Source organism: Gorilla gorilla, chromosome 6, assembly GCF_029281585.2.
Source record: "Gorilla gorilla gorilla isolate KB3781 chromosome 6, NHGRI_mGorGor1-v2.1_pri, whole genome shotgun sequence".
Taxonomy (NCBI): Eukaryota; Metazoa; Chordata; class Mammalia; order Primates; family Hominidae; genus Gorilla; species Gorilla gorilla.
Window position 1 is genome coordinate 29018276 of NC_073230.2, and position 24708 is coordinate 29042983.

Here is a 24708-nt window from a genome sequence, read left to right on the forward strand (position 1 = left end):
TTGGACACCTTGGGAAAGGTGAATAACAGCCTTCAACTTGGGCCCCGAAACTTCTCTGTTACTTATTTTTGTAATTTAGTTCCTTGCCCATAAAACAAAGACTGACCAGTCAGAGACTTGGCTTTCTGTGGATTATGTCAACTAGTCAAGGTAAGAGATTAGCACGGACCTTGGCACAAGAGAGCATTGTTTCATCCAGAGCACTTAATCAATGCTGGGATCTCCACCAAGTGTCCAGTAGGCGAAGGAGCCGGAGGGCAGTGGAGCGAGCGCACTGGGGGCTCAGACCCACCCCGGACACGCGGCTTCTCGGCCGTGTTCGGGACCTAGAGCCCAAGGGCCTCTCCCCTCGGCCTTGGCGTCTACTGGGCGGTGGCGCGGTGCCCTCACTCCGCCCCCAGAGGGCTGGGGCGGGGACACCGTCCCCCGGGAAACGGGACGCGCTGCTCGTCCCAGGCCTTCGCCTCGGCCTGCGAGGCTACCGCTGTGCGCGGTGGCGCGTCTGCTAAGTAGCAGCAGGTGGGAGACTAGGGTCTGCGCTCGCGGCGACCGCGGAGGAGGGTGGGCGCCTGCGGAGGTGTCCTCGCTCACTTCGGGGGGCCCAGAGTCTCGGGTGAGGAGCCAGCCGGCCTCGCGTTCCCTCGGACGGTTGCCCAATGGCAGCCCAGGTGGCAGCCCGGGAGGCGCGAGACTTCAGAGAAGCCCCGACCCTTCGCCTAACCTCGGGGGCCGGCCTGGAGGCAGTGGGCGCTGTGGAGCTCGAGGAGGAGGAGGAGGAGGAGAACGAGGAGGCGGCGGCGGCCAGGAGAGCGCGGAGTTTCGCCCAAGACGCGCGGGTGCGCTTCCTCGGCGGCCGCCTGGCGATGATGCTGGGGTTCACGGAGGAGAAATGGAGCCAGTATTTGGAAAGCGAGGACAACCGGCAGGTTCTTGGGGAGTTTCTGGAAAGCACCAGCCCGGCTTGCCTTGTGTTTAGCTTCGCCGCCTCGGGGCGCCTTGCGGCTTCCCAGGAGGTAAGAGACGACGGGCAAGGGGACCTGCCCATCCAACAAAACTACCCGGGGGAGACAGCCCAGTCGCGCCCCTTTGGATTCCCGCGGGGCGCTCACTCGGGCACTTTAACAAACTTGGCTTGAAGTCCCCATCCTGAGGCCTGCAGGACTCCTCCCCACGTGCACCCACTCTGCAGTTCAGCAGCTGCAGGTTAGTTTCCTAGGTCAGCAGTTTGTATCTGACCGAGAATCCCGCGTTGAGCCTGTTCGACCAGGATAACCCAAGAAAACCAGCGCTTTCTTTAGCTGCTTGGGTGTTAGGCGCAAGGTGGGCTTTCTGTGCCAAAAAAACTTGCGTTTCAGTTGCTCTTGGGTCACTCTGGAGTCATATCCTTTAAAAAATGTGGTGTTTGGCAGAGCGCATATAACTCGTCACGTATTTTGATTACGTGCCAGCAACACTTCACCCCAGGCAAAAACACTGAGTCCTTAAAAAGGAAGGCCCATGCAATCTCCGCACACGGGTGTTTACTGAACATTTAGAGGTAACGGTTCCCTCCTTCCTTCTTTTTCTTCCTTTTCTTTTTGAATTTAGATGATTTGTCCACTAAAAGGTTAACGTATCACCTAACGTACAGCACTTGTATTTAGTATTTTTCAAGTATGATGAGTTTGGAGCAAGAGTCACAATTTTTAAGTAGCGCAATGCTCAGTTTAACATGTTATATCGTTTTATCACTAGGTGTGGTCATTGTAATAGTTGGGAAATAGGATCTCAGAGAAGAGTAACAGGAAGCCTGCCTTATGGTATTGTGAATTTTGAATTCTTTTGTTTTAGGACTCTCCTAATTGTAACTTTAAAAAAAATAAGTTTGTCAGTAGACAAGGCGATAGAACACAACTCTAGTATTACCTAAGTTAAATAGTTACTATAATGTTCAATGGAATGACTCAGTAGTTGTGGAAATGTTAGCATGTTTTGGTTATACAGTTCTATTCTTTGATAGAAATACAAATTAACCTCTTGGGCCTGTCTTTATCTCAATTTGGCTTATTTCCAAACCAGAGAAGAGTATAAAAAATAACGCTTTAGGATTGAAACATTCTACATGCCTACGTGCTCCTTATTTAGTTATAAGATTTTTTTTTTTGGTGTATAATGATCCGGTATAATTGGCATGCCTTTAAAAGGTGGTATTTCCACACCAGTAATGCTGTGAAATTAGCATTATAAAAGAACAAAGAAAACTGTGTACTCTATGCATACTAGGGAAGAGCCGTAGAAGGACCTTGTTTATAGGGCAGGCAAGACGCCAGGTTTTGTTTCTTCTGCTAGCAATACAGCTACAAGTTGGATATAGTAAATCCTGCTTGTTAACAAGAAAACTACTTGAACTAATTATCTTGCTCTTGTTTTAGATTCCAAGAGATGCAAACCATAAACTTGTTTTTATTTCCAAGAAGATTACTGAAAGCATTGGAGTAAATGACTTTTCTCAAGTGGTTTTATTTGGAGAGTTACCTGCGTTGTCTCTTGGACATGTATCTGCTTTCCTTGATGAGGTACTGGTCTGTCTTTAATATTTAAAGCTTTCACTTATCTCCATGACATTTGGAATTATTTAGGACAACTCTGATAATTAAAAAAAGAAGAGCTGGAAGGGAAGGGAAGGGGATGGGGGTGGTTAAAAAAAAAAAAAAAAAGCTTGTAGAAGCCAGGAGTCTCTAGCCAGGTGGATGGAGTCATAACATCTAGACTGTTCCTGAAAGGAGCTCATGCTTACTGATGCTAATATTCAACAGGTGGCAGTTGCAGGGATCATTCTCTCCCTTTCTTCCTTCCAACACAATAGAAGCAAATAAAAAGCAACTTGAATAGGCTCTTGCACCTTAGCAGCAGGTTTTAAGCTTCACATTCAGAGTAGAGACAGATTTACACTTTGAAAATGAGTATTATCAGTTCCTTTTTATACTTGTTAGAAACTAACAGTTAAAGACTAAGATTCACTCATGGCAGATAATGGGAAAAGGTGATGAAAGTGTTAGAAATGGTTCTTAAAATTTCTTTTTCTCCTCTTAAAATAGAGAAATAGTCTTCAACCAATGTTACTGACACTTTAATGTGCCTAAGAACGGCCTGGGGATTTTGTGAAAGAGGTTGTTTCATTCAGCCTAGAGTGGAGCCCGAGGTTCTGCATTTCTAACCTGATGCTGATGCTCTTTGTTTGTGGGCTAGCTTTGAAGAACAACTGCCAAATAACCAGGTTCCATGGAACTAGAACCTGGCTCTCAAACTTTGCTTAACGTTAGGATCACCTGGGGGAACTTTTAATACAATGCCCCAGGTCACACCCATACCAGTTAATTTAGAACGTCCTGAATGGGAGCCGAGTAGCAGCAGTTGTTCAAGATTCCCAGGTGATTCTAATGTACAGTGAGCTTTGGGAACCACTGGGTTAGATATCTGTCTACAAGGCCAATTTCTAAATCAGACCTCTGTAATCAGTGTAGTCCTGCCAAGGCCGATATTTAAGGTAGGAAAAATGCTGACATATTTATTGCTAGTTATTTACCAGTCTCTCATGATCACACCTCTTGTACTTTTTGAGTCTCTTCTTCTGTCTTTTTGAAGGGAGGTATTTTCCTGCTGGACTAACCAAAGTCTCTCACCCCTAACTCCCGTACCCTGCCTGGGTTTCCCTTCGCTCCTGTTGAATTTAATTGGCTTTGGCTCATTTCAGGGAGGTGCTAGGAAGACAATCTTTTAACTTCAGTACCAGGAACAATTTTTGGTATGCAGCAGGTGCTCAGATTTTAATTGAACTGAATCTGATGACTTTGGTTCAATATGAGAATCTAGACCACTATCAACTGGAACTTGGAGGGGAAGGGCTACACTATTAAATTCTTGCTCTACTATCTGTGTCTGGCAACAGAAGATACAAGCCTTTTTCAAATTTCTCTGCTCTTTCTTTATCTCAGTACCAGGATCTGCTTAATATTCTGAAAAAGGAATGCCTGCTCCTCAACATTACGATGTGTTTCCATACCAGATTGTATTATATAATTATACTTAGCAAAAGTATATAAAATGTCATATGGTTATTTCTTCATGTATCATGTTGGCCCACATTTCAAAAGAAACAATAATTGTGAATGCTTACCAAGACATAAAGAAAATATCATTTGGTTCTTCTCAGTCAATATCTGAGCCCCATCCTTGGAAATTCCAATTTAAAAAATCTAGAGGGGCCCAGGCTTCTGTATTTTGAAAGTGTTTCCTCAGTAATTGTATTGAATGGTTTAAGAACTGTCATAAAGAGAAACCCCCCAGTTTGAAAAGAGAAACAGAAGGTAAGTAAAGAGATCCACAGCAAAGGCATACTTGTTCTTTTATCTACAGGTGTATATGTCCTTGGTGAACCTTACTTTGGTTCATAAAGTTTATTTTTCTTACAAATGCAAAAACTACACAAACTGACAACTAAAATAAGACAAAACTTCAAATGAATTGACTTACTTTGTATATATTTGATAAAATTTATTGTAATTAATAAGTACATCCCAGGTCTATTTGTTTTAAACGATATTTCTAGAGATACTTTAGCTGTTTGAGTTACTAATTGCTTTCCAGAGCATGTGGCTCAGAATTTCGTAGTGTTTTATCCACAGCTCATGACACAGACGTTAAGTTTTAAAAGAAGTTGGCTGTGTCATGGAATAATGTGAGAAACACATTTATCCTTCCAAACCCAAAGGATGGACTCGGAGACACGCAGTACAGCAGAAGCAAGACTTTTAATGGCAGTCTTGCAAGATCGGGTGTTTAGTAGGCAGGCACACCCGGGGCAGTTACAGCAGGTAATTTACCTCCTAGCATGTAAGCCCCTCTCCCAGTTCCTCAGTGGTTGAGTACTATGGGGTTACAATATTCCTGGACATTGCCTAAGTTTCATTATGCCCCTTATAATGTTATACCCTGGCCCCCTTCCTCACTTAATTTTTGATTTCCCAATAACGAAACTTTCTTCCCTTTTATGGGCTGACTCCTCTTCTACATTCTGTTCGCTTATCATGACTTGCTACATGCATGAGCCATGAGGTTTGTCATATCCTCAGGCTGGCTGCCAGTACTTAGATTTATCATGCCTTGAAAATTGACCATATAAAATGTTTTCTCACAAATGCCCTCCTCTTTTCTATTTACTTTCTTTGGTTTTATTTTTATCTAAACCCTTTTGGTTCTTGAATCACTCTAAAAGTTGTTTACTTTTTTCCTTATAGGAGAGCAAGTTTAATCTGGTTTCTAATAGTAGCAGATTATTTTGCTAGTAAGTTATGCACATTTGTTTATTAATAGCTGTTTTAATTTTTGTGCTAGTCCTCTTACGCAGGGGGAATACAACATCCCATTGCTGTTAAGACTCCTGCCACAATTATGAGAGATGTAAGGATTGAACCTATCATACCTTTTCATTTTTTAAAGCAGCCTTCTACCCAACCCATTAATGGGTTATTAATTTCAGCATTTTTTGCTAGTTTGTTGGCTAGGGTTGTTCTTGTAAAGCTTTTGTGATGGTGCCATCTGGGGCGGTATTCTTGGGAATGAAAATACAACACTTCCCACCCAGCATTACACATACACCCCCTTTTTCTGCTAGTATCATGTCTAGTGCAAGCCTGTTTTCTCAGGCTATTTGGCTGGTGGCATTTAACTGGCTAGCCACCCCTTTGAGGGCATCCTTAGTATAACTGATGAATTTTTGTTGAATATAATAGATACAGTTAATTTAATCCATATTTGTATTAATAGTTGACCACCAACAGAGTGCTAACTTAAACCCAGAGCTCTTTGGTTTTGGGCCTTAAATTTATTAGGCACCCCCCTAGGGACACCACTGAGTTAACATATATATTGGGATTAAAAGAATTTGTCAAATATCTCCAATTTTGGTGGCCATATGTATTTTCGGGTGTCTTAGGAAATGCCAGAGTGAAGGCAATTGGACTAAAGCACAAGTCCTGGTCCAACTGGACGGTAGCAGGTTACAGAGGTTCTTTTTCCCACAATACCACCAGACATTAGCCTGGGGCATATGGAAAGCTGGGTAATTGCCATTGCCTGACTCACTGGTGATGTTTAGGAAGTGGATACAAGTTGAGAGTTCTCCTATGGGCTTATTGAACTTTGCCCCCTGCCTAGAGAGGCAAGAGGAGTAGTTCATATTCCCTATGGAGAATGAGGGAATTGCTCTGGGATCTGACCTCCGCAATGTGGGAAAGAGCAATGACAGACTTTTTTTTTTTTTTTCTTTTTTTTGAGACGGAGTTTTGCTCTTATTGGCCAGGCTGGAGTGCAATGGCGCAATCTCGGCTCACTGCAACCTCTGTCTCCCCAGTTCAAGCAATTCTCCTACCTCAGCCTCCTGAGTAGCTGGAATTACAGGCACCACTGTGCCTGTCTAATTTTTTGTATTTTTAGTAGAGACAGGGTTTCGCCATGTTGGCCAGGCTGCTCTCGAACTCCTGACCTCAGGTGATACACTCACCTTGGCCTCCCAAAGTCTTGGGAATACAGGCATGAGCCACCGTACCTGGCCAATGACAGACTTTTATAAGTCTTATTTCCCCATGCATCCTTGTCCTGGTATACAGCCAACACAGTGCATTTCTTTAGGATTGGTATTCCATCCTAGAGGAAACAGAACCACCTGTGCCTGAAGTTGTTCCACAGCACACGCATAACACTTACTCTTGTTGAGGGCTTGTACTGAAAATTTGACCCAGGCATTCATATTCCCATACTCTGTCTCCATTTCTAAGGTTTGCTTTAAATCCTTTACCTTAATTAATTTTACCCTTTTAGGGTCATTATTTGGTGAACTAAAGTGTTTATTAGGGTTTGGGGTTGGAGTAGTCCCAGGCATATGGGGGGGTTGAGTTTTTTATTAGTTTGAGAACAAATTGCCCTAGGGGGTTTTTCCCTGTGGTGTTTGCACCAACCCATATAACCGAGATGCTACTTTTGGTTCTTGGTTTAGAAGAGCTGGATTATCAATGGTGATGAGTATAGGATTGCATTTTAAATTCTGGCAGTTACTTGGTGGGGAGCCCTTGGACAGATGTAATTTATTCTTTAAGGGTCTCCAGGCTGGAGTTACCCACCCTATGTTTACTGTCCAGCCCTGAAATTGGGTAGTCCACCATATAGTATCCCAGCTGGGGCAGGGTGATATTCTACTATAACCTGTATTTGGTTCAGGGAAAAGATACTTATCCACTTGAGAGAGCTGTTTCTGATTTTCCACATTTCCACAAGGTAGACCCTGGTAGGCATTAAATCTTATAGTTTGGGGTGCTACCGTCTTGGTTACGTTAATAAGCAACCTGACTGGGTAGGGAGGAGTCCCCTGCCAGTTTCCATTTTGACCTGCTCTTTGTATAGTATCCCATCCCAGCCGTATTAACTTCCAAAATGGAGCCAGCCCATGTTTTCTTTTTCTTTTTAGATTTTTCTGAGTTAACTTGAAGGGTTCCTTAGGTGACCTGTGCACTTTACATTCGGCTTTTTTTTCTCCCTTCCATTTTTTTTTTTTAACCACTCCCTTGACTTGAGTATAGTGAGTTCACCCCAGTTTAGCTGTTTGCACAGCCAGCTCAGTGGTCAGGAGCACTTGATAGGGACCTTTCCAGCTTAGGTGGAGCTTGTCTTCTTTCCAAGTCTTGGTCAGCACCAAGTTGCCAGGCTGGAAGTAGTGAGCCGTGAACTCAAGAGGTGAAGTTTGACTCAGAAGTCCTTTTAACCTAAGGGATAATAGGGTGGAGTATATGGCCAGTATATAATTTCTTAAGAATTGATCCTTGGTTTCCATAGTAGGGAGGTGTCTAGCTGTGCCCAAATACAGGATCGCATGTAATAAATTGTAGAGGGATAATCCCAAGTCTTTTCTTGGGGCTGTTCTAATCCTAAGGAGTGCTACTGGGAGACATTTGGTTCAAGGCATTTTAGTTTTTAAGATTAGTTTGGTGATATGCTTTTGGAGAGTTTGATTCATTCTTTCTACCTTTCCAGAGGAAGGGGGATGCCAAGGGGTGTGATAATCCCATTTAATTTGAAACCTTCCATAATTCCCCTTAACACCCTTGAGGTAAAGTGGCTCCCATTGTCAGGATTAATATTTTCCATGAGGCCAAATCTAGGTACAACCTGTTTTAATATTATTTTGACCACATTCCCAGTGGTGGCTATGGAAGGGGAAAGGCTTCCACCCAGCCGGAAAGGTGATTTACGATTATCGGTAAATTCTTTAGTCTTTCTACTTTGGGCATTTCTGTGAAATCTGCTTGAATGCTTTCAAATAATCTTAGTCCTGGAGGTCTTTCTCCCATGGCCTGTTTTTATAATCACCTTTTTGTTTGTCTTTTGACAAGTTACACAACTTCCACATACTTATTTAGTGAGGGTATAAATCCCTATACACACCCATAATTCCTAAGTATTGCATCACACAGAGCCTGGGGTCCCCAAAGACTCCCTTTGTATAATATAGATATTAGTTTTCTCATGGAGTTTACTTACTTCTCTCCCATCAGGAAGTACCCATCTGCCATCTTCAGTTTGACCCCTATCCTGTCTAATTCTTCCTTCTTCTCTCTGGTAAACTGGGGCCTTAATACTACCTTTGGGATGTCTGGGATCAGGCTAGTCTTCTAATTTCCTCGTCCAGGGAGGCTTGCTCAGCAGCGCCGTCTGCAAGCTTGTTTCCTGTAGCTTCTATAGTGTTCCCTTTTTGATGACCATTTACATGAGCTATGGTTACCTCTGCTGGAAGCAGGAGGCTTTCTAAAACCTGTTTGACCAGTTCCCCATGTACCAATTCCTTTCCGCTGCTATTTAGTAGGCCCCACTCTGTCCAGATTTTTCCAAAAGTGTGTACCACCCCACAGGCATATTTAGAATCAGTATATACAGTGCCTTCTTGGGCTTTAAGGAGCTTTAGGGCCTGGTTAAGGCCATATAATTCACAGGTTTGGGCTGACCAGCTATTAGGTAATCTACCTTTCTCACACAAGAAGTGTTTATTCCCGTGAATGACAGCATGGCCATTATGTCTCTTGCCATCTATCACTTGGGACGACCTCTCCACATATAGCCTTATCCCATCATGTAGTGGAGCTTCCCTAAGGTTTGGTCTAACTTTTGTTTGGTATTCTATGTTATCTAAGCAGTTCTGGTCTGATGTCTCTCTTTTTCTCCTCTCCTTTCCATAGGAAACCAGCTGGATTTCGGCAAATATTTGTTGTTATGAGCAAATAATTTTTTTAACTACTATGGCTTCATATTTTAGAGTCTGAGAATTTGTTAACTATCTCCTGGCTTTTGACTTAATATATTCCTGACCCAGTGTGGGTTGCTTACTGTTAGGGCCCCACCAAAGGTTAGCTTTCCACTCGCCTAGCAGCAGGGCTGTGGCAGCACTGCTTGCACACATTTGGGCCACCCCTGAGAGACAGGATCAAGAAGCTTGGAGGCAAAAGCAACACGTTCCCTCTTCCCTCCCCAGGTTTGAGTGAGCACCCCAAGGGCTGCGCCCTGGTCCATTGTCACATACAGATGGAATGGTTTCTCTAAAGAAGGGAGGGCCAGGACCAAGGCTGTAATGAAGGCCTGCTTTAGCTGTTTTACTGCCTGAATTTCCTTTGGGACCATTGCAAGGGGTCGGGTTTCTCTTCTAGTAACTTGAGATACAGAATCTTTTTTTGAGCATGAGTTAATTTATTACATACAGTAGCCAGTTAAACCTAAAAATTTTTGGAGTTCTTTCTTTGTCTTAGGCAAAGGCAGACCCACTATTCCCGATATTCTTTCCGGGTTTATTCTTCACTTCCCTTTACTAATTAGGTGTCCTAAATATTTAACTTCTTTTTCTACAAACTGCAATTTGTTCTTAGAGACTTGGAATCCCCATTCGTCTATGAAATTAAGTAAGCTTATGGTGGTTTCTGATACCTCGGCCCTCTTCTCCCCAGAAATTAAAAGATTATCTATGTATTATAACAACTGGGTTCCCCTGGAAGGTTGGAATTTCTCCAGGACCTTTTCTAAGATTTGACCAAATACGTTTGGGGCGTCCATGAAACCTTGTGGCAGCACAGTCCAGCAGTACCATTATTTTCTCCCAGTTAATAGGATTTTCCTATTTAAAGACAAAGAGGTCTCTGCTCCTGAAGTCTAGGGACATGCCCAGAATACATCTTTTAGATCCACCACCCTGAACCACTTATGTTCATAGGTTATCTTACTGAGGAGGGTGTAGGGGTTAGGCACCACAGGGTGGTAGGTCTGGACAAGTTGATACATAGCCCTTAGATCTTGCACCAATCTCAACGACCCATTAGGCTTTTTGACTGAGAGAATTGGAGTGTTGTACGGGTGACATGCAGGGTTTTAATAGTCCATTTTTCATGAATCCCTTTATTACCAGCTGGAGATATTTTCTCCCTTCAGTGTAAATGGGATTTTTTTTTTTTTTTTTTTTTTTTTTTTTTTGCAAACTACTTCTCTTGGTTGTTTTAGTTTAATTTGTAAGGGTGTGATTTTTAACCCTTCCCTGTTGCCTTTTCCAACCCAAACAAGGTTATTAATTTTCTTTCCTCCTCCTCTTTTGGGAGGCCCATTATTACTTTTATTTGTCCTTCCTTTATTCCTAATCCTAAACCCAATCCCACAATCATGTTTCGACCCAGGATGTTAGTTTCTGCTTTAGGAACATATAAGAGTGACCAATTTGTTTTGGTCCCAGTCTAATTAACATTTTCTTGAATATCAGAATGTGAAATCCCTCCCCTTTTACCCGACGCTATCAATTTTTCCTTAGAGAGTTCTGTACCCCTTGGTTGGTGACTTAGGGAGGAGGGATCCACACCAGTATCAACCAAAAATGTCACTTCTTCTCCCTCAGGTCCCACCTTCAAATTTATTCAGGGTTCCTGGTGGGACCTACTCAGAAGGATCTCCCCCCACAGTCTTCATCAACGGTCATGAGGTGGGTCACCATTTCTTTTTTCCATTTAGGACATTCTTTTTTAAAATGCCCTGGCTTTACAGACTTGTAACATCCCCTCATAGTCTTAGGAGCTTTTCCATGTATTTCACCTCTTTCTTTGTGTCGAAATCTATCATTCGCCTTGTCTCCTTCAAGGAGGATCTTGATCTAACCTTTTTTTGATTACCTCTTCCACAGTGGAACCATGAGTTTCATTTTTATTTATGCTTTTCTTCCTCTCTCCCTACAAAGACCTTCTGAGCCTCCGTTAGTAATTTCTCAGTTGGTTTCTCATTCCATCCATTAATCCTTTGTAATTTTTTTTTAATGTCAGGCCAGCTCTTTCTTACAAAGTTAACCTTCAAAAGGCCTTGCCCTACTGGGTCCTCTGGATCTAATCTGGAGTATTTTCTTATCTAGTCTCTGACCCTGTGCAGGAATGCGGAGGAAGTTTCCTTTTTTGGTTTTTGTTGAATCTCCAATGACTTTGAGACGTTTTGTGTCCCAGTAGTGGACTTTTTGATCCTTTTTATTATTAGTTCCCTGAGGTTCTGCATTTGTGTCTGTTCTTTGGGATTTTTTTTTTTTTTTTTTTTTTTGAGGGGAAGTCTCACTCTGTTGCCCAAGCTGGAGTGCAGTGGTGCAATCTTGGCTCACTGCAACCTCCACCTCCCAGGTTTAAGTGATTCTCCTGCCGCAGCCTCCTGAGTAGCTGAGATTACAGGTGTGTACCACAATGCCCGGCTAATTTTTGTATTTTTTAGTAGAGGTGAGGTTTTGCCATGTTGGCTAGGCTGGTCTTGAGGCCCTGACCTCAGGTGATCCACCCATCTTGGCCTCCCAGCATGCTGGGATTATAGGCATGAGCCCTGCACCTGGCCCCTTGGGATCATTATTATCTCATTTGGGATTGACATTTAGAAATTTTTGTTCAGCTGGCAAGATGTCTTGCCCGGCAGGTTGTTACCTCTCCCAGATGGTTATGGCCCCTCTCTAATCATTCCCCTTTCTTTTCCTGTGAAAAGGATACTTGTGATAGATATCATTTCAGCCAAGGTGTAAAAGCTGGGTTCTAGGAATTGGTTCAGCTGGTTTGCTAAACCCAGGGGATGTTTTAGAAGTGGTTTCATTTCCTTCTTGAAATTCCTAACTTCAGTACTTGTAAGAGGAGCATTTACAAAGCCAATCTCTCCCTATCTATGGGAGCTTCCCTAAGAGGGAATATGCTAGATGTCTGCTGTGTGGAAGGGATAGGGAAGTTCTCAATATCCCTCTTACACTGTTCTAATTATTTTCTCCAATTTGGATAAGGATTTAAAGGAGCAGTTGGTCCGACTCTGCCATGGTCTGCAGGTCTTTCTTCCTCTAACCCTCCTGCTGCCCCTTGATTTTCCTGTCCCCTATTTTGTGAGACACATGGAGGGGGTACGGATGATAGGGGGTCCCAGGGCTTTTCACTGGGCAGGAACTTTTTACTAGGCTTTTTTTCTTCTTTGAAGGGGAACATGGGGGCTAATTCCTTGATCCAGCAGAGAGTGTAACCCATCTCCTCTTGTGAGGATGGGGTTTTATCATTCACATAGAGAATTAAAGCTTGGCACACCCAATTTTTATCTGAGCCAAACTTAGGCCACAAGACCAAAGGCTTACGAATGGGGTCTTTGGGCTAGATAAATAGCAACGCTTTATCATCTTTTGACTTTCCTTGTCCCTGATTCAAGGGTTGTCCCTCCAAACCTCATTCTTCCCAAAGGACTATCTGGGGGAATGTCAGAGGGAGTCTCTTTGGCTCCCTCTTTCCTTTGGCCCATAGGCCTAGAATTTCTGTCTCCCATTTTTGGTCAGTCTTTGTGTCCAAGCTTTTCCCTGTGTACTCAGCCCCCCACTACTGGAGGTTTCTTGCACACCCCAATTGCTTTGCCTGTCTCTGGACATTTCCCTCATGGGAGAACAGAACTATGGATTGGGATTCGAACGCCGCACTTGCTTCATATCTATGTTATATCTCATTTACACACACTTGACCTCTGAAAATGCCCAACCACCAAGGCAGTACTTACAGCCCAATTTTCCTCCGTTGGCTCGTGCATGACGTTGCCTGGTTGCTGTGGTGCCTGCTTTTCTCCCTGTGTTGCCTCCACTGCCTCATGAATAACAGTCTTGGGTTTGTTTATGGCCTCTGCAGGCATCCAGGACGCCTGGACAGAGTGGGCCACTTAAATTTTGTGGGACATGTTTCCGCTCTCGGCTGGAGTCCTACTCTACACAGGCACAGAGATCCCAGATGAGCCCCCAAGTTTGTGAGAAACACATTTACCCATCCGAACCCAAAGAATGGACTTGGAGACACGAAGAACAGTGGAAGCAAGACTTTTAATGGTCTTGCAAGATTGGGAGTCTGGTAGGCAGGCACACCCGGGGCAGCTACAGCAGGTCATTTATCTTCTAGCATGCAAGTTCTTCCCCCAGTTCCTCATTAGTTGAGTACTATGGGGTTACAGTTCTCACAGACGTTGCCTAAGTTTCATTATCCCCCTTATAAGGTTATACTCTGGTCCCTTTCTCCGCTTAAGTTTTGATTTCCCAACAATGAAACTTTCCTCCCTTTTAGGGGCTGACCCATTCTCTACGTTCTGTTCACTTTTTGTGACTTTCTAGGTGCATGAGCTGTGCAATTTGTCACATCTGCAGGCTGGCTGCCAGTATTTAGATTTACTATGCCTCAAAAATGGACCCTTTAAAATGTTTTCTCAGAATAGTAAATAGAGTGAAGTCTGAAACAGTACCCAGTACATTAGAAATGTTGAATAACTTTAATTTTCTTTGAGCCTGACTTTTAGAAAAAGCTGTTGATATCAAGGATTTAATCTAGAAAACAGTCTCCCAGTAGGTAATGCGTGTTCAGCCCAACAAATCTAAACTTTTTTCTTTCCCATTTTTATCTTAGATTCAAGGGGTACATGTGCTGGTTTGTTACCTGGGTAAATTGTGCGTCATGGGAGTTTGGTATACAGAGAGTTTGTTACCCAGGTAATCAGCATAGTATCCGATAGGTAGTTCTTTAGTCCTCACCCTCCTTCCACCCTCCACCCTCAAGAAGGCCACAGTGTCTGTTGTTCCTTTCTTTGTGCCCATGTGTGCTCAATGTTTAGCTCCTAGTTATTAATATAAGTGAGAACATGCATGGCCAGGTGCGGTGGCTCGCACCTGTAGTCCTACCACTTTGGGAGGCCAATGTGGGCAGATAACTTGAGGCCAGGAGTTTGAAACCAGCCTGACCAACATTGCAAAATCTCGTCTCTACTAAAATACGAAAACTAGCTGGGCATGGTGGCACATGCTTGTAATCCCGGCTACTCGGGAGGCTGAGGCAGGAGAATCACTTGAACCCAGGAGACGTGGAGGATGGAGTGACCCAAGATCTTGCCACTGCACTTCAGCCTCAGTGACAAAGTGAGACTCTGTCTCAAAAAAAAAAAAAGTGAGAACATACAGTATTTGGTTTTTCTGTTCCTGTGTTAATTTGCTTAAACCTAAACTCTTCAGCCTGTTTGCAGAGTTCTTCACAAACTACCCCTGCCTTCCTCACAGCCCAAGTATTGCCATTTCTCTCAGGGATACTGGCTCTATTTCCAGGATGGTCAAACTGGCAGTTTCCTACAAGCACCATACTCCCTGAGTCCCCATGATTTTATCAGTGTTCTGATTTCGGGAATGCTTGTTGTCTTACTCTGTTCAGGTTGCTATCACAAAATACCACAGACTTGATGGTGTATCAATACTGGACATTTATTTCTCACAGTTCTGCAGCTGGAAGTTCAAAACCAAGGCAGTAGTGAATTCGGGTGTCTGAAGGCTGCTTCATGGTTTGTAGACGGCCCCTTCTATCTATGTCTTCACACGGTGGAAGGGGCGAACAAGCTCCGTTGGTCCTATTTTATAGAGACACTAATCCTATTCATGAGGACTCAGCCATCATGACAAATACACCTCCCAAACACTCCACCTCCTAATACCATCATTTTGGGGGTTAGGATTTCAATATATGAATTTTCAGAGGACACATATTCACACCATAACACCTGCCTTGCCCTGTTCTTTCATCTTAAAGATTCAAACCAAGTAACAACTTTTCTGGCAAGTCTTTCTTAATACCATTCTCTCCCAGAGGCAGATATTTCTCCCATGTTTTCATATGCATCCTGGACATACCTCTAATCATGGCAGTTCTTGACTCGTAGTTCCAGGATCTCACCTACTGAGCTCACTGAGGGCAGGGACTATCTTCTACTAATCTCTGTATTACTAGCTTGACATGTAATGGGTGCTAAGTAGGAAAAGGTAATAATAATAATATTTGGAGACATTTGTTTCAACACCATTCAAAAATGAAAGTGAATTTTCAGCTTTTTAGTTAACTAGAAGATTGTATCGTCAAACTAAACTCTAAAAAGGTAGAATAAACATTTTCTGAGCATTTTGGCTAATTCGAGTTTTATAGTAAAATGTTTATAAACTGGACAGATTATATATAGATTATATCAGAAAAATGAAAAAATGTTTAAAATGAGTAGATACTTGAAGGGAAAGCCAGAAGAGACCAACTTCATTAATGCAGCATTCTCTTATTAATTACATAATATATGCCAGGCTCTAGAAATAGGAAAAATACTTTTTCAGAGTTTTCACATAGTTTCATTGATGTTTCCCGTTTCATGGTAGAAGGAGTTCTGAATAAGGTCTATGTGGCTGAATAAACATCTTTCTGACTACCCAAACTTTAATCCTCTGGGATGCCACCTAGGGCTTGAGAAGATTAATTTACTTCTAGCGTCCATATGATTCAGAAAGATTGTTTTCATTAATGTGCCTGCCAGTATGCTCAGTTTGCATCATGAGGGCAGTTTACTTACTTGACATAGCTGCTTATTTCATGCAGTGTTTGAGTTATTGGGAACCTCCACAAATGTTTGATAAATGGGTAAATGAATGAACAAGCAGTATGCTAATTCCACTTTGACAGAATTTATGTCTAATTGATTAAATCTAAATGGGTCACTGACTTTATCCTCTCTTTGTAGATTTGATATCATTGGATGATATTTATGAAATTAGACAGTTTTGTTGCCAATTTTGTACGACAAGAAAATCTTTGAAGGAATGCATTGTCTGTAAATTAATTTAACTGCTTTTAACAATGTTTCTCTTTCTCTAGATTTTAGTGCCAGTTCTTTCTAATAAGAACAACCATAAGTCCTGGTCCTGTTTTACTTCACAAGATATGGAATATCACATAGAAGTCATGAAAAATAAGATGTATATTTTTAGGGGCAAAATGTCTAGAAGAACTCTTCTACCAATTCCCACTGTTGCAGGAAAGATTGATCTGGATCAGAATTGTTCAGAGAACAAGTACGTAACAGTACAATATATACAGGATATTAAAGTGGAGAGCCAGGCCAGCACGGTGGCTCACACCTATAATCCCAGCAATTTGGAGGCTGAGGTGGGAGGGTGCTTGAGCCCAGGAGTTCAAGACTAGCCTGGGCAGCATAGTGAGATCTCATCTCCACAAATAAAATAAAATGGAAAGTCAGCATACCCATTTAATATCACACCCCTAGCAAACCCATTAGCAAACAGAGAATTACAACTACATCATATTTTTAAAATAAGTGCAGAAACACCATGTGTATTATTTCCTTTTGAAGTATGCTTTAAAAAAGCAAATTATACAAAAAGCAAACTGTAGTAATTGCCATGCCAGTAACATTATTCCTTTAGTAAAATGGTTTTTGAGGATATAATTCTTTAACAGTGTTTTTTGAGGTTAGAGATACGTCAATGACAGAATAACGTAACCCCACAACTCAAATCAAGACCATAAAAATAATGGATTTTCAAGAATTTATTTTTAGGAAACTAGTTTATGGATGCCTAAAATAACTATTAAAGTCTATGTCTTTGGATAAAATGATTCATCTTTGAATTATTTTATTATCTTAATGTTTGTAGGCCACCGTCAAATGAAAGGATAATACTTCATGCAATTGAATCTGTGGTTATTGAATGGTCACATCAAATCCAAGAAATTATAGAAAGAGATTCAGTGCGGCCTTTGTTGAATGGTCTTCACTTGTCTCCTCAAGCAGAACTAGATTTCTGGATGATGAGGAGAGAAAATCTGTCATGCATTTATGATCAAGTAAGTAGATAGCCCTAGAAATTGTAAATTAAGTTAGCAAAGTCTCCTGAGCTGCAATGACCAATAGTTTTAAAGATTTAACACACTGTCTTTGTATAATTTACTGGTCTGCCCTCTTTTCTTAATCCAGAGTTCTGTATGTGTGGTGTGCACTTTTGACATTAATTTAAAGTAACTTTGCCTTTATGAGAATATTTTGACAGCATTTGAGATGATTGGAAATATTGTGCTACCTTGGAAGAGCAGTACTTACCCAGGGAAATGTTGAAGACTGGAAAATTTAATTAGTCAACTTAATTGATTTGGGAAGGAGTGAGGTCTTGCTTGGTAGAGAGACACAGCTTTGGAAAGACTAACTTTGGTTCCTCTGCTGGGTGCTTGCCATACAAATTACTTACTTAAGGTTCTAAAAGTTAAGACATCCATTCACGTGTCTTTTGGAGATTTTCTGAAACAGAAATTTTATATGGAAAAATTAATATTTTACATATATATTAGGCTCTCCAGATGGATCAACTAATAGGATATATGTATATGTGAAAGGGAGTTTATTAAGGAGAATTGACTCACAGGATCACAAGGTAAAATTCTACAATAGGCCGTCTGTAGTTGAGGAGCAAGGGAGCCAGTTGTGAATCAGTCTGAGTCCCAAAACCTCAAAAGTAGTGAAGCCAACAGTACAGCCTTCAGTCTGTGGCCAAAGGCCCAAGAGCCCCTGGCAAACCACTGGTGTAAGTCCAAGAGTCCAAAAGCTGAAGAACTTGGATTCTGATGTTCAAGGGCAGGAAGCGTCCAGCATGGGAGAAAGATGAAGGCCAGAAGACTCAGGAAGTCTGCTTTTCCATCTTCTCCTGCCTGCTCTATTCTTGCTGCTCTGGCAGCTGATTAGATGGTGCCCACCCAGATTGAGGGTGAGTCTGCCTCTCCCATTCCATTGACTCAAAATGTTAGTCTCCTTTGGCAACACCCTCACAGACACACCCAGGAACAATACTTTGCATCCTTCAATCCAATCAACACTCAATTATAACTATCACATATAATAATATATATCCAAATTTAAAAACTTAAATGCAAAATAAAATACAAGGCTAAGAAAAAAATGTATTTTTAAAATTATTTTCAACTTGAAACCAGATATAACTTTGAGTGTTAAATACTGTATCACTTCTGAGTGAAATGGAATTTAAATATTTTATTACAGAATGCATGTATTTAGTAATCGAGTTTATATTTATTAAAAGTTCTTCTTTTTTTCCTTTAACTTAGCTTCAGGCACCTATTGTCCTCAAAATGGTTAAGATCCTGACAACTAAACAAAGCAGTTATTTTCCTACTCTGAAGGACATTTTTCTGGCTGTGGAAAATGGTAAGACTCTTGTTCCTCAGCCTGGCATCAATATCACCATCTGCTCATGATCCAGCCCCTGCCTGCTCGGCCTTGATATTTACCCTTCCGCCATGTTCGTGGAGTGACTGCTCTTGGCTCTTCTAATGATAAATTCATCTCACCCTTTGTACTATATTCTCCACCTATACTAAACTACTTTTAGTTTATCTGGTATATAGTAGATACCTGCCAAAATGGCTCCAGATTGAAATTTTAATTAGAATGTTTGTGGAGGAGTGAGGCCTTCATTCAGAGGAAAAAAAATATAACTCTGGATAGAGGTTTTCCAATCAACAGATTGGGCTATGGTGAGTCTAGTTATTCATCAGTTCAGTTCTCTGAGTGTGCTTGGTAACCACTTATTTAGCTTGCAAACACTCAAAGCCATCATTGAAGTTTTGGTGAAGATTAAATGTACAGAGTGGAGGGTTTGTTGAACTTTGAATAGACAATGCATGCATCTTGTTACAAACCAGGAATCATAAAATGATATCCAGTCGAAAGTCTTCTCACCATCCTTGTCCTTCCACTCTCTAGTTTCAGCCCCACCCAAAGATGACAACCCTGCTCAGTTCCTTGATTTCTGTTCATGTTTCTTTGCACATGTATAAGCATTTAGTTATGGATATACATGATACTGTGGTTTTAAATAATAAAATTGGAGATAATATGGACAAGTAACTTTTTTTGTTTCTAACATTAAAAAGTTTATTTTTTCCCACGTGACATTTGGAAAGTTAGGAAATACTGAAAATTCACTTCAAAAATGTTTTAATACATCTTTAGGGTCTTCTGCATGAATTCTGTTTTAAAAGAGGGCATAAGATAAGGAGGAATATGTACAGCAGGGGCTCTGTAAGATCTGAATTCCTGTCCCAACCCTGCTTACTGAGCATTTTAAATTTGCTAAGCCTCTGGTTTTTCATTGGCCAAATTGGCCTATTAACACCTTCCTTGAAGAATTGCTATGTGGATTTAGTATTTCTCAATCTTGTCATGATCAACATTTTGGGTTAGATAATTTTTTTGTTGTTGGGGGCCATCTTACATATTGTAGGATATTTAGCAGTATCTCTGGCCTATACCTGCTGGCCCCATCCCTGTTGTGATGATCATAAATGTCTCCAGACATGGCCAAATGTCCCCTGGGGGCAAGATTTCTCCTGGTTGAGAATCACTGGGTTAGGGATAGCATATTATACGCTATACAAGGTACTAGACATGTAGTAAGTATGCTTCAATAAATAGAAGCTGTTGGCATTTTTTTTTCTGTGTTAGCATAGGATGAAAATTTTCTCTGGATACAGATTCTGCAGGAATGAATCCCAGGGGTCCTCTGAGCCTTATGCATGTGTGGCCTGGAGATTCAGGAAAAAAACACTTCTCAATAGAACAAGTGGCTCAAACTCATGGTCAAGTTGAAGGAAGAAAGCTCTTCTCAAAGACACACTTCAGGCATTGTGGAGTCAACACACATGCTGATCACATTTTAAGGACATTTAATATTTAAGGGCACTTACCTACTAGATACGATTATATAATTTTGACATAAACATTGAGAAAAATAGTAATTTTGAAACATGAGTACATCTGGGAAAGAAAATAATTCCTGAACATTCTTTTTATTCTCAGGGCTTTATTGTTACATAGACAGATTAATTGGTTACACAGACAGATTAATTGGTTACACATCAAGTGGCTGGGTTCATCCTTGACTCCTGGTGACAAAATTCAGCAGGGTTTTTTTTGTTCTTGACACAAGTCTTTTGGGTTAACAACAAAAACTAGAATTTACTTGACTTTGTTCCCTACTTACATAATAAAATTTGTTCTCAGTTCATCAAGGGTATTTGTAGCCTTGGGAGCAAAATGGAATCTCATGGAGATCCATTTAGGGTATATTAAAAGGACCAGTGCTAAGCAAGAGAAAACTTTGGATTCAATTAAGCAGTCATTAATGAGAGTTAAATATTTAAATTTTTTTTCATATCTGTAGCATTTTTTGTTTGATTTTTTTCTTCCTTTTTCTTTTTTGGAGACAGGGTCTTGCTCTGTTGCCCAGGCTGGAGTGCAGTGGTATGATCATGGCTCACTGCAGCCTCGACCTCCCAGGCTCAAGTGATCCTTCCACCTCAGCCTCCTGAGGAGCTGGGACCACAGGCAACTGCTACCATGCCCAGCTAATTTTTAAGTTTTTTGTAGAGATGGGGTCTTGCTATCTTGCCCAGGCTGGTTTCGAATTCCTAGACTCAACTAATCTTTCCGAAGTGCTGGGATTACAAGCATGAACCACTGCACCTGGCCCGCCATAGCATTTAAAAAAATATTTACCATGCTTAACATTTGTTCTATTGAAATAAACTTCACATAACAAAATTAACAATTTTAAAGTATATAATTCATTCAAGTTTTAGTACATTCATGATGTTGTACAACCTCACCTCTGCCGAGTTTCAAAATCCTTTCATCACTGTACTTAACAATTTTAAGTTAAACCTTTATTAATGATATAATTTTTCTCAATCATTGCATGAGTTACTGTCGTAGGAAACTGGAATGAGAGAGTAAACAATTCAATTGTGCTCATACCAAGTTCCTAGAAGGAATTAACATTCTAGTGATGAAGTTTGTAATCCAAGCCATAAAGTGACAACATTGCAGAGAGGTTTTATTCCCACGGTTTCCACAGGGTTGAGTAAATTTCTTTAGACTCCAGGGGTATTTTCCCCTTGGGTTTTCCATCACAATTTATTTATGCTATGTGGGTAACTAGATCAGTGCTCTCCCAAATGACTCAGTTACAGATGGACAGCGTATAAGTCTTCCAAATTGCTCATGTGTAGATTGTAGGATAAGTAATATAAAGGGAACTATGACAACATTTAAGTGTGGCCATGTTGTTTTACATGGCTCTCTTCTACATGTAAAGTGAATTTAGAAAAAAAAAAAAAAACCAGAATCACGTTAATGATGGTTCTTTGCTTTCAGCCCTTCTCGAAGCCCAAGATGTGGAACTTCACCTGAGACCTCTGAGGAGACACATCCAGTGTCTCCAGGAGACGGAATTCCCACAGACACGCATATTAATCGCTCCATTATTTCATACCATCTGTCTGATCTGGAGTCATTCCAAGTTTTATAACACCCCAGCTCGGGTTATAGTTTTATTGCAAGAGTTTTGTAATCTCTTCATTAACCAGGTATGAAGCATCAAAAAACAGGAACAATAAGAATTGTTGCTGTGAGGTAGGTTTTACGAGACTAGTGAAGAATAATCTAGTATACAGTAAGAACACCATCTTTCTTTTTCTTTTTTCAGAAAGGACATTTTTGGTAACAAAGGCCAGGTAACCTTTTAATCCTAAATGGCAGGAAGCTATGAAAACAAGTCAGACATAATCAAAGGACAAGTTGTTGCTTGGTTTTGTTTAACATCTGTACCTTTCTTCAAAAGGCTTTAAGGCAGCTTCCAGCAAAAGACAGACATGTGTAGTACCTTCTTTGTAGCCTTCCCTTCGGTTTTCACAGAAACACTGGCTGATAAAAGCCTTTTGGAAAGTGTGGTAAGTTAAGAGCATCTGGCAAAAAGAAAATCCTAAAAAAATAGTAGAATTGTATTGAAAAAATTCTGATTCATTGCTGATCTTTTAAAATCTCTTTTATAATTGTGTCTCTATTCCTTACTCAACCTGCAAAATGTTAAAAAAAAATTTAAAAAAAGGACCACCTCCCTCTGTGTCCTCATCCTGTCTGTGTGAATGTGGATTCTTCCATGTTCACAGTACCAGAGGGTATTACATAATTTGAGAGGTAAAAGATACTTGGATGCTACATAATCCAGTGGTTCTTATTTGGAACCACTTAGTCTTAATCTTCTCAGGCTGCCATAGCAAAGTACTATGGACTGGGTAGGTTAAACATCAGAAATTTATTTTCTCACAGTTCTAGAGGCTGAAAGTCTCAGATGAGAGTGCCAGCGTGCTCAGGTTCTGCTGAGGGCCCTCTTCCTGGCTTGCTGATGGCTGGCTGCCTTCTCACTGTGTCCTCACTTGGCCATCTTCCTCTTATAAGACCACAGTCCTATCGGATTAAGGCCCCATCTTTACAACCTCAATTCAATCACGGTTGCCTCCTAAAGACCCTATATCCAGATACAGTCACATTGGGAGTTAGGCTTTCAATATTTATCAATTTGAATGGACACAATTCAGATATTTTTCAAATGAATTAACCAAGACTTGAAAAATGATGTTATTTGCTCAATTTTCCTGAGAAGTTAGGAGGAAAGCCAGACCAAAAAACAGGTCTGCAGACTTGCAGCTTAGAATTTTTGGAGTATGAGGTTGCATTGTTAATATTTTTCATCTCTCTTCCCTCTCTGATTCTGAAAAGATAGAGTGGTGTGTGGGAAAGGCTTTGGACCTAGACCAACCTGGATTCAAATCTAATTTTCTCACTTAAGGGAAGTTAAATTACTCCTCAGTTTCCACGTCTGTCAGTGGGGATAATGCCTAGTCCATGGCTATTGCGAGGATTCAAAGATAAGCTAAGTGAAATGCCCAGCGTAGTGCTCGGTGTTTAATCGAGGCTCAGTAAATGTTAGTTGCCTTTTGTTCTTTTGCCCAAACTATTGACTTACAGGCTAGTTGCAGCTGTTGGTAGGAGATAACAACAGGTCGATTCCTTGCTATATTTTACCATCATCTCCTCTGGTTTTGTTCAATATCTGTTACTCTGTTGGGCAAACTCAGTTTTGCCCTTTTGTTAAACAGGTTCCCTGGGTCCTAATGGCTTGGGTCTCTATGTAAAACACCGCAATCCCTGTTGCAGGGCCAAAAACTACGATCACCACTTCCCCCAAACCCCTTTTTAGGGACCTATTTCTCATTTTGAGAATAACTGAAACTGTTTCACTGCAAATCCTTGTTAACGTATGAATCACAGAGGAGACCATTTGTTGGCATAGGTGACTTATTTTAAGTCCTAGTTACCTGTAAGCCTGTAAACTTCTCATCCCTGGCTTCTAGTCTTTCAACAGCCAGAGTCTGCCAAGCTCCTGATAAAATAATGTGGCTTCTCTTGTTCCTTAGTTCTGGCTTCTATACAAAGGTTTCATTGACCCGATTCCTTTGATTCTATGAACGGCAGATTTCAGACTTTGTGGTAAATATGCCCAACATGTTAGGAGTCAAAAGTTAACAATTAGCCAATGTCCATAGCTGGTTCCCTGAAGCACTAACCACCCTGCCACCAATTTTACTACTTTTATGTAGTTATTTAACAAATATTATATAGTACTTATTTTGTTCAGGAGCTTTTCCAAGCCCTTTACAAAAATTCAAAAGTTAAACCCTCACAGCAACACTATGACATAGGTATTATTAGGAGCTTCATTTTATAATGAAAAAAAAACACTGAAGCCTAAGAAGATAAGTAACTCTCCAACCCAGCAAGTCAATAATAGAGTTCTCACCCGTTATACCATGCTCCATATTTTAAAATAAGTTTTTTTAATGTCTGAATGTGACCTAATGCATGGTATGCTAATGATAATTGTAAAATATTCTCATTGCATAATGTTGGAGCATTGGAAATGGTTCTGGAGTTTTATCACTCTATTATTAAGGCATTTTTATTTTTCCTTCCTCCCAAACTTACGTATATTTATACATTTTATCACGCATCCAATTTTGTACCAACTTCTTGAAAGATTATTTTGTTATTGCTGTATATGTAAGTTGCTTCCAGCCTCCTTGATTGTGAACAACATGCAGAAAAAAACTATACAAAGATCCCCTCTTTTGAGTGGAATAATTCGCTTACTACAAATTCCTGATGTTGGTCAAAGGGTACAATCTTTTCATGGCTCTTGAGCAATATTTAATACTTACAAATTATTTTCTAAAAGGTTATATCAATTACATTGTTATTATCAATGTGTAAAAGCTGTCACTATGACCTGTCAACTTGGAGCATTGCCATCTTTAAAAAAATTTGGGGTCATTTATTGGGTATCTAGTGGTAACATGTTTTTAAATTTGTACCTTGCATGATATATGTGTGATTACACATTTT

General features: G+C 40.9%; 1 protein-coding gene across 1 annotated transcript in view; it reads left to right on the forward strand.

Moving 5' to 3' along the window:
• The first annotated feature begins 300 nt into the window (after positions 1–300).
• DNAH11 (dynein axonemal heavy chain 11) overlaps positions 301–24708 on the forward strand; it is a 359011-nt gene continuing 334603 nt past the window's right edge. Inside the window, exons 1-6 of the mRNA XM_055347302.2 lie at positions 301–1013; positions 2412–2555; positions 16254–16450; positions 17054–17243; positions 18513–18612; positions 21622–21833. Of these exons, the coding sequence (XP_055203277.1) occupies positions 657–1013; positions 2412–2555; positions 16254–16450; positions 17054–17243; positions 18513–18612; positions 21622–21833 (1200 nt within the window). The 5' untranslated portion in view covers positions 301–656. The remainder of the gene's footprint in view (positions 1014–2411; positions 2556–16253; positions 16451–17053; positions 17244–18512; positions 18613–21621; positions 21834–24708) is intronic.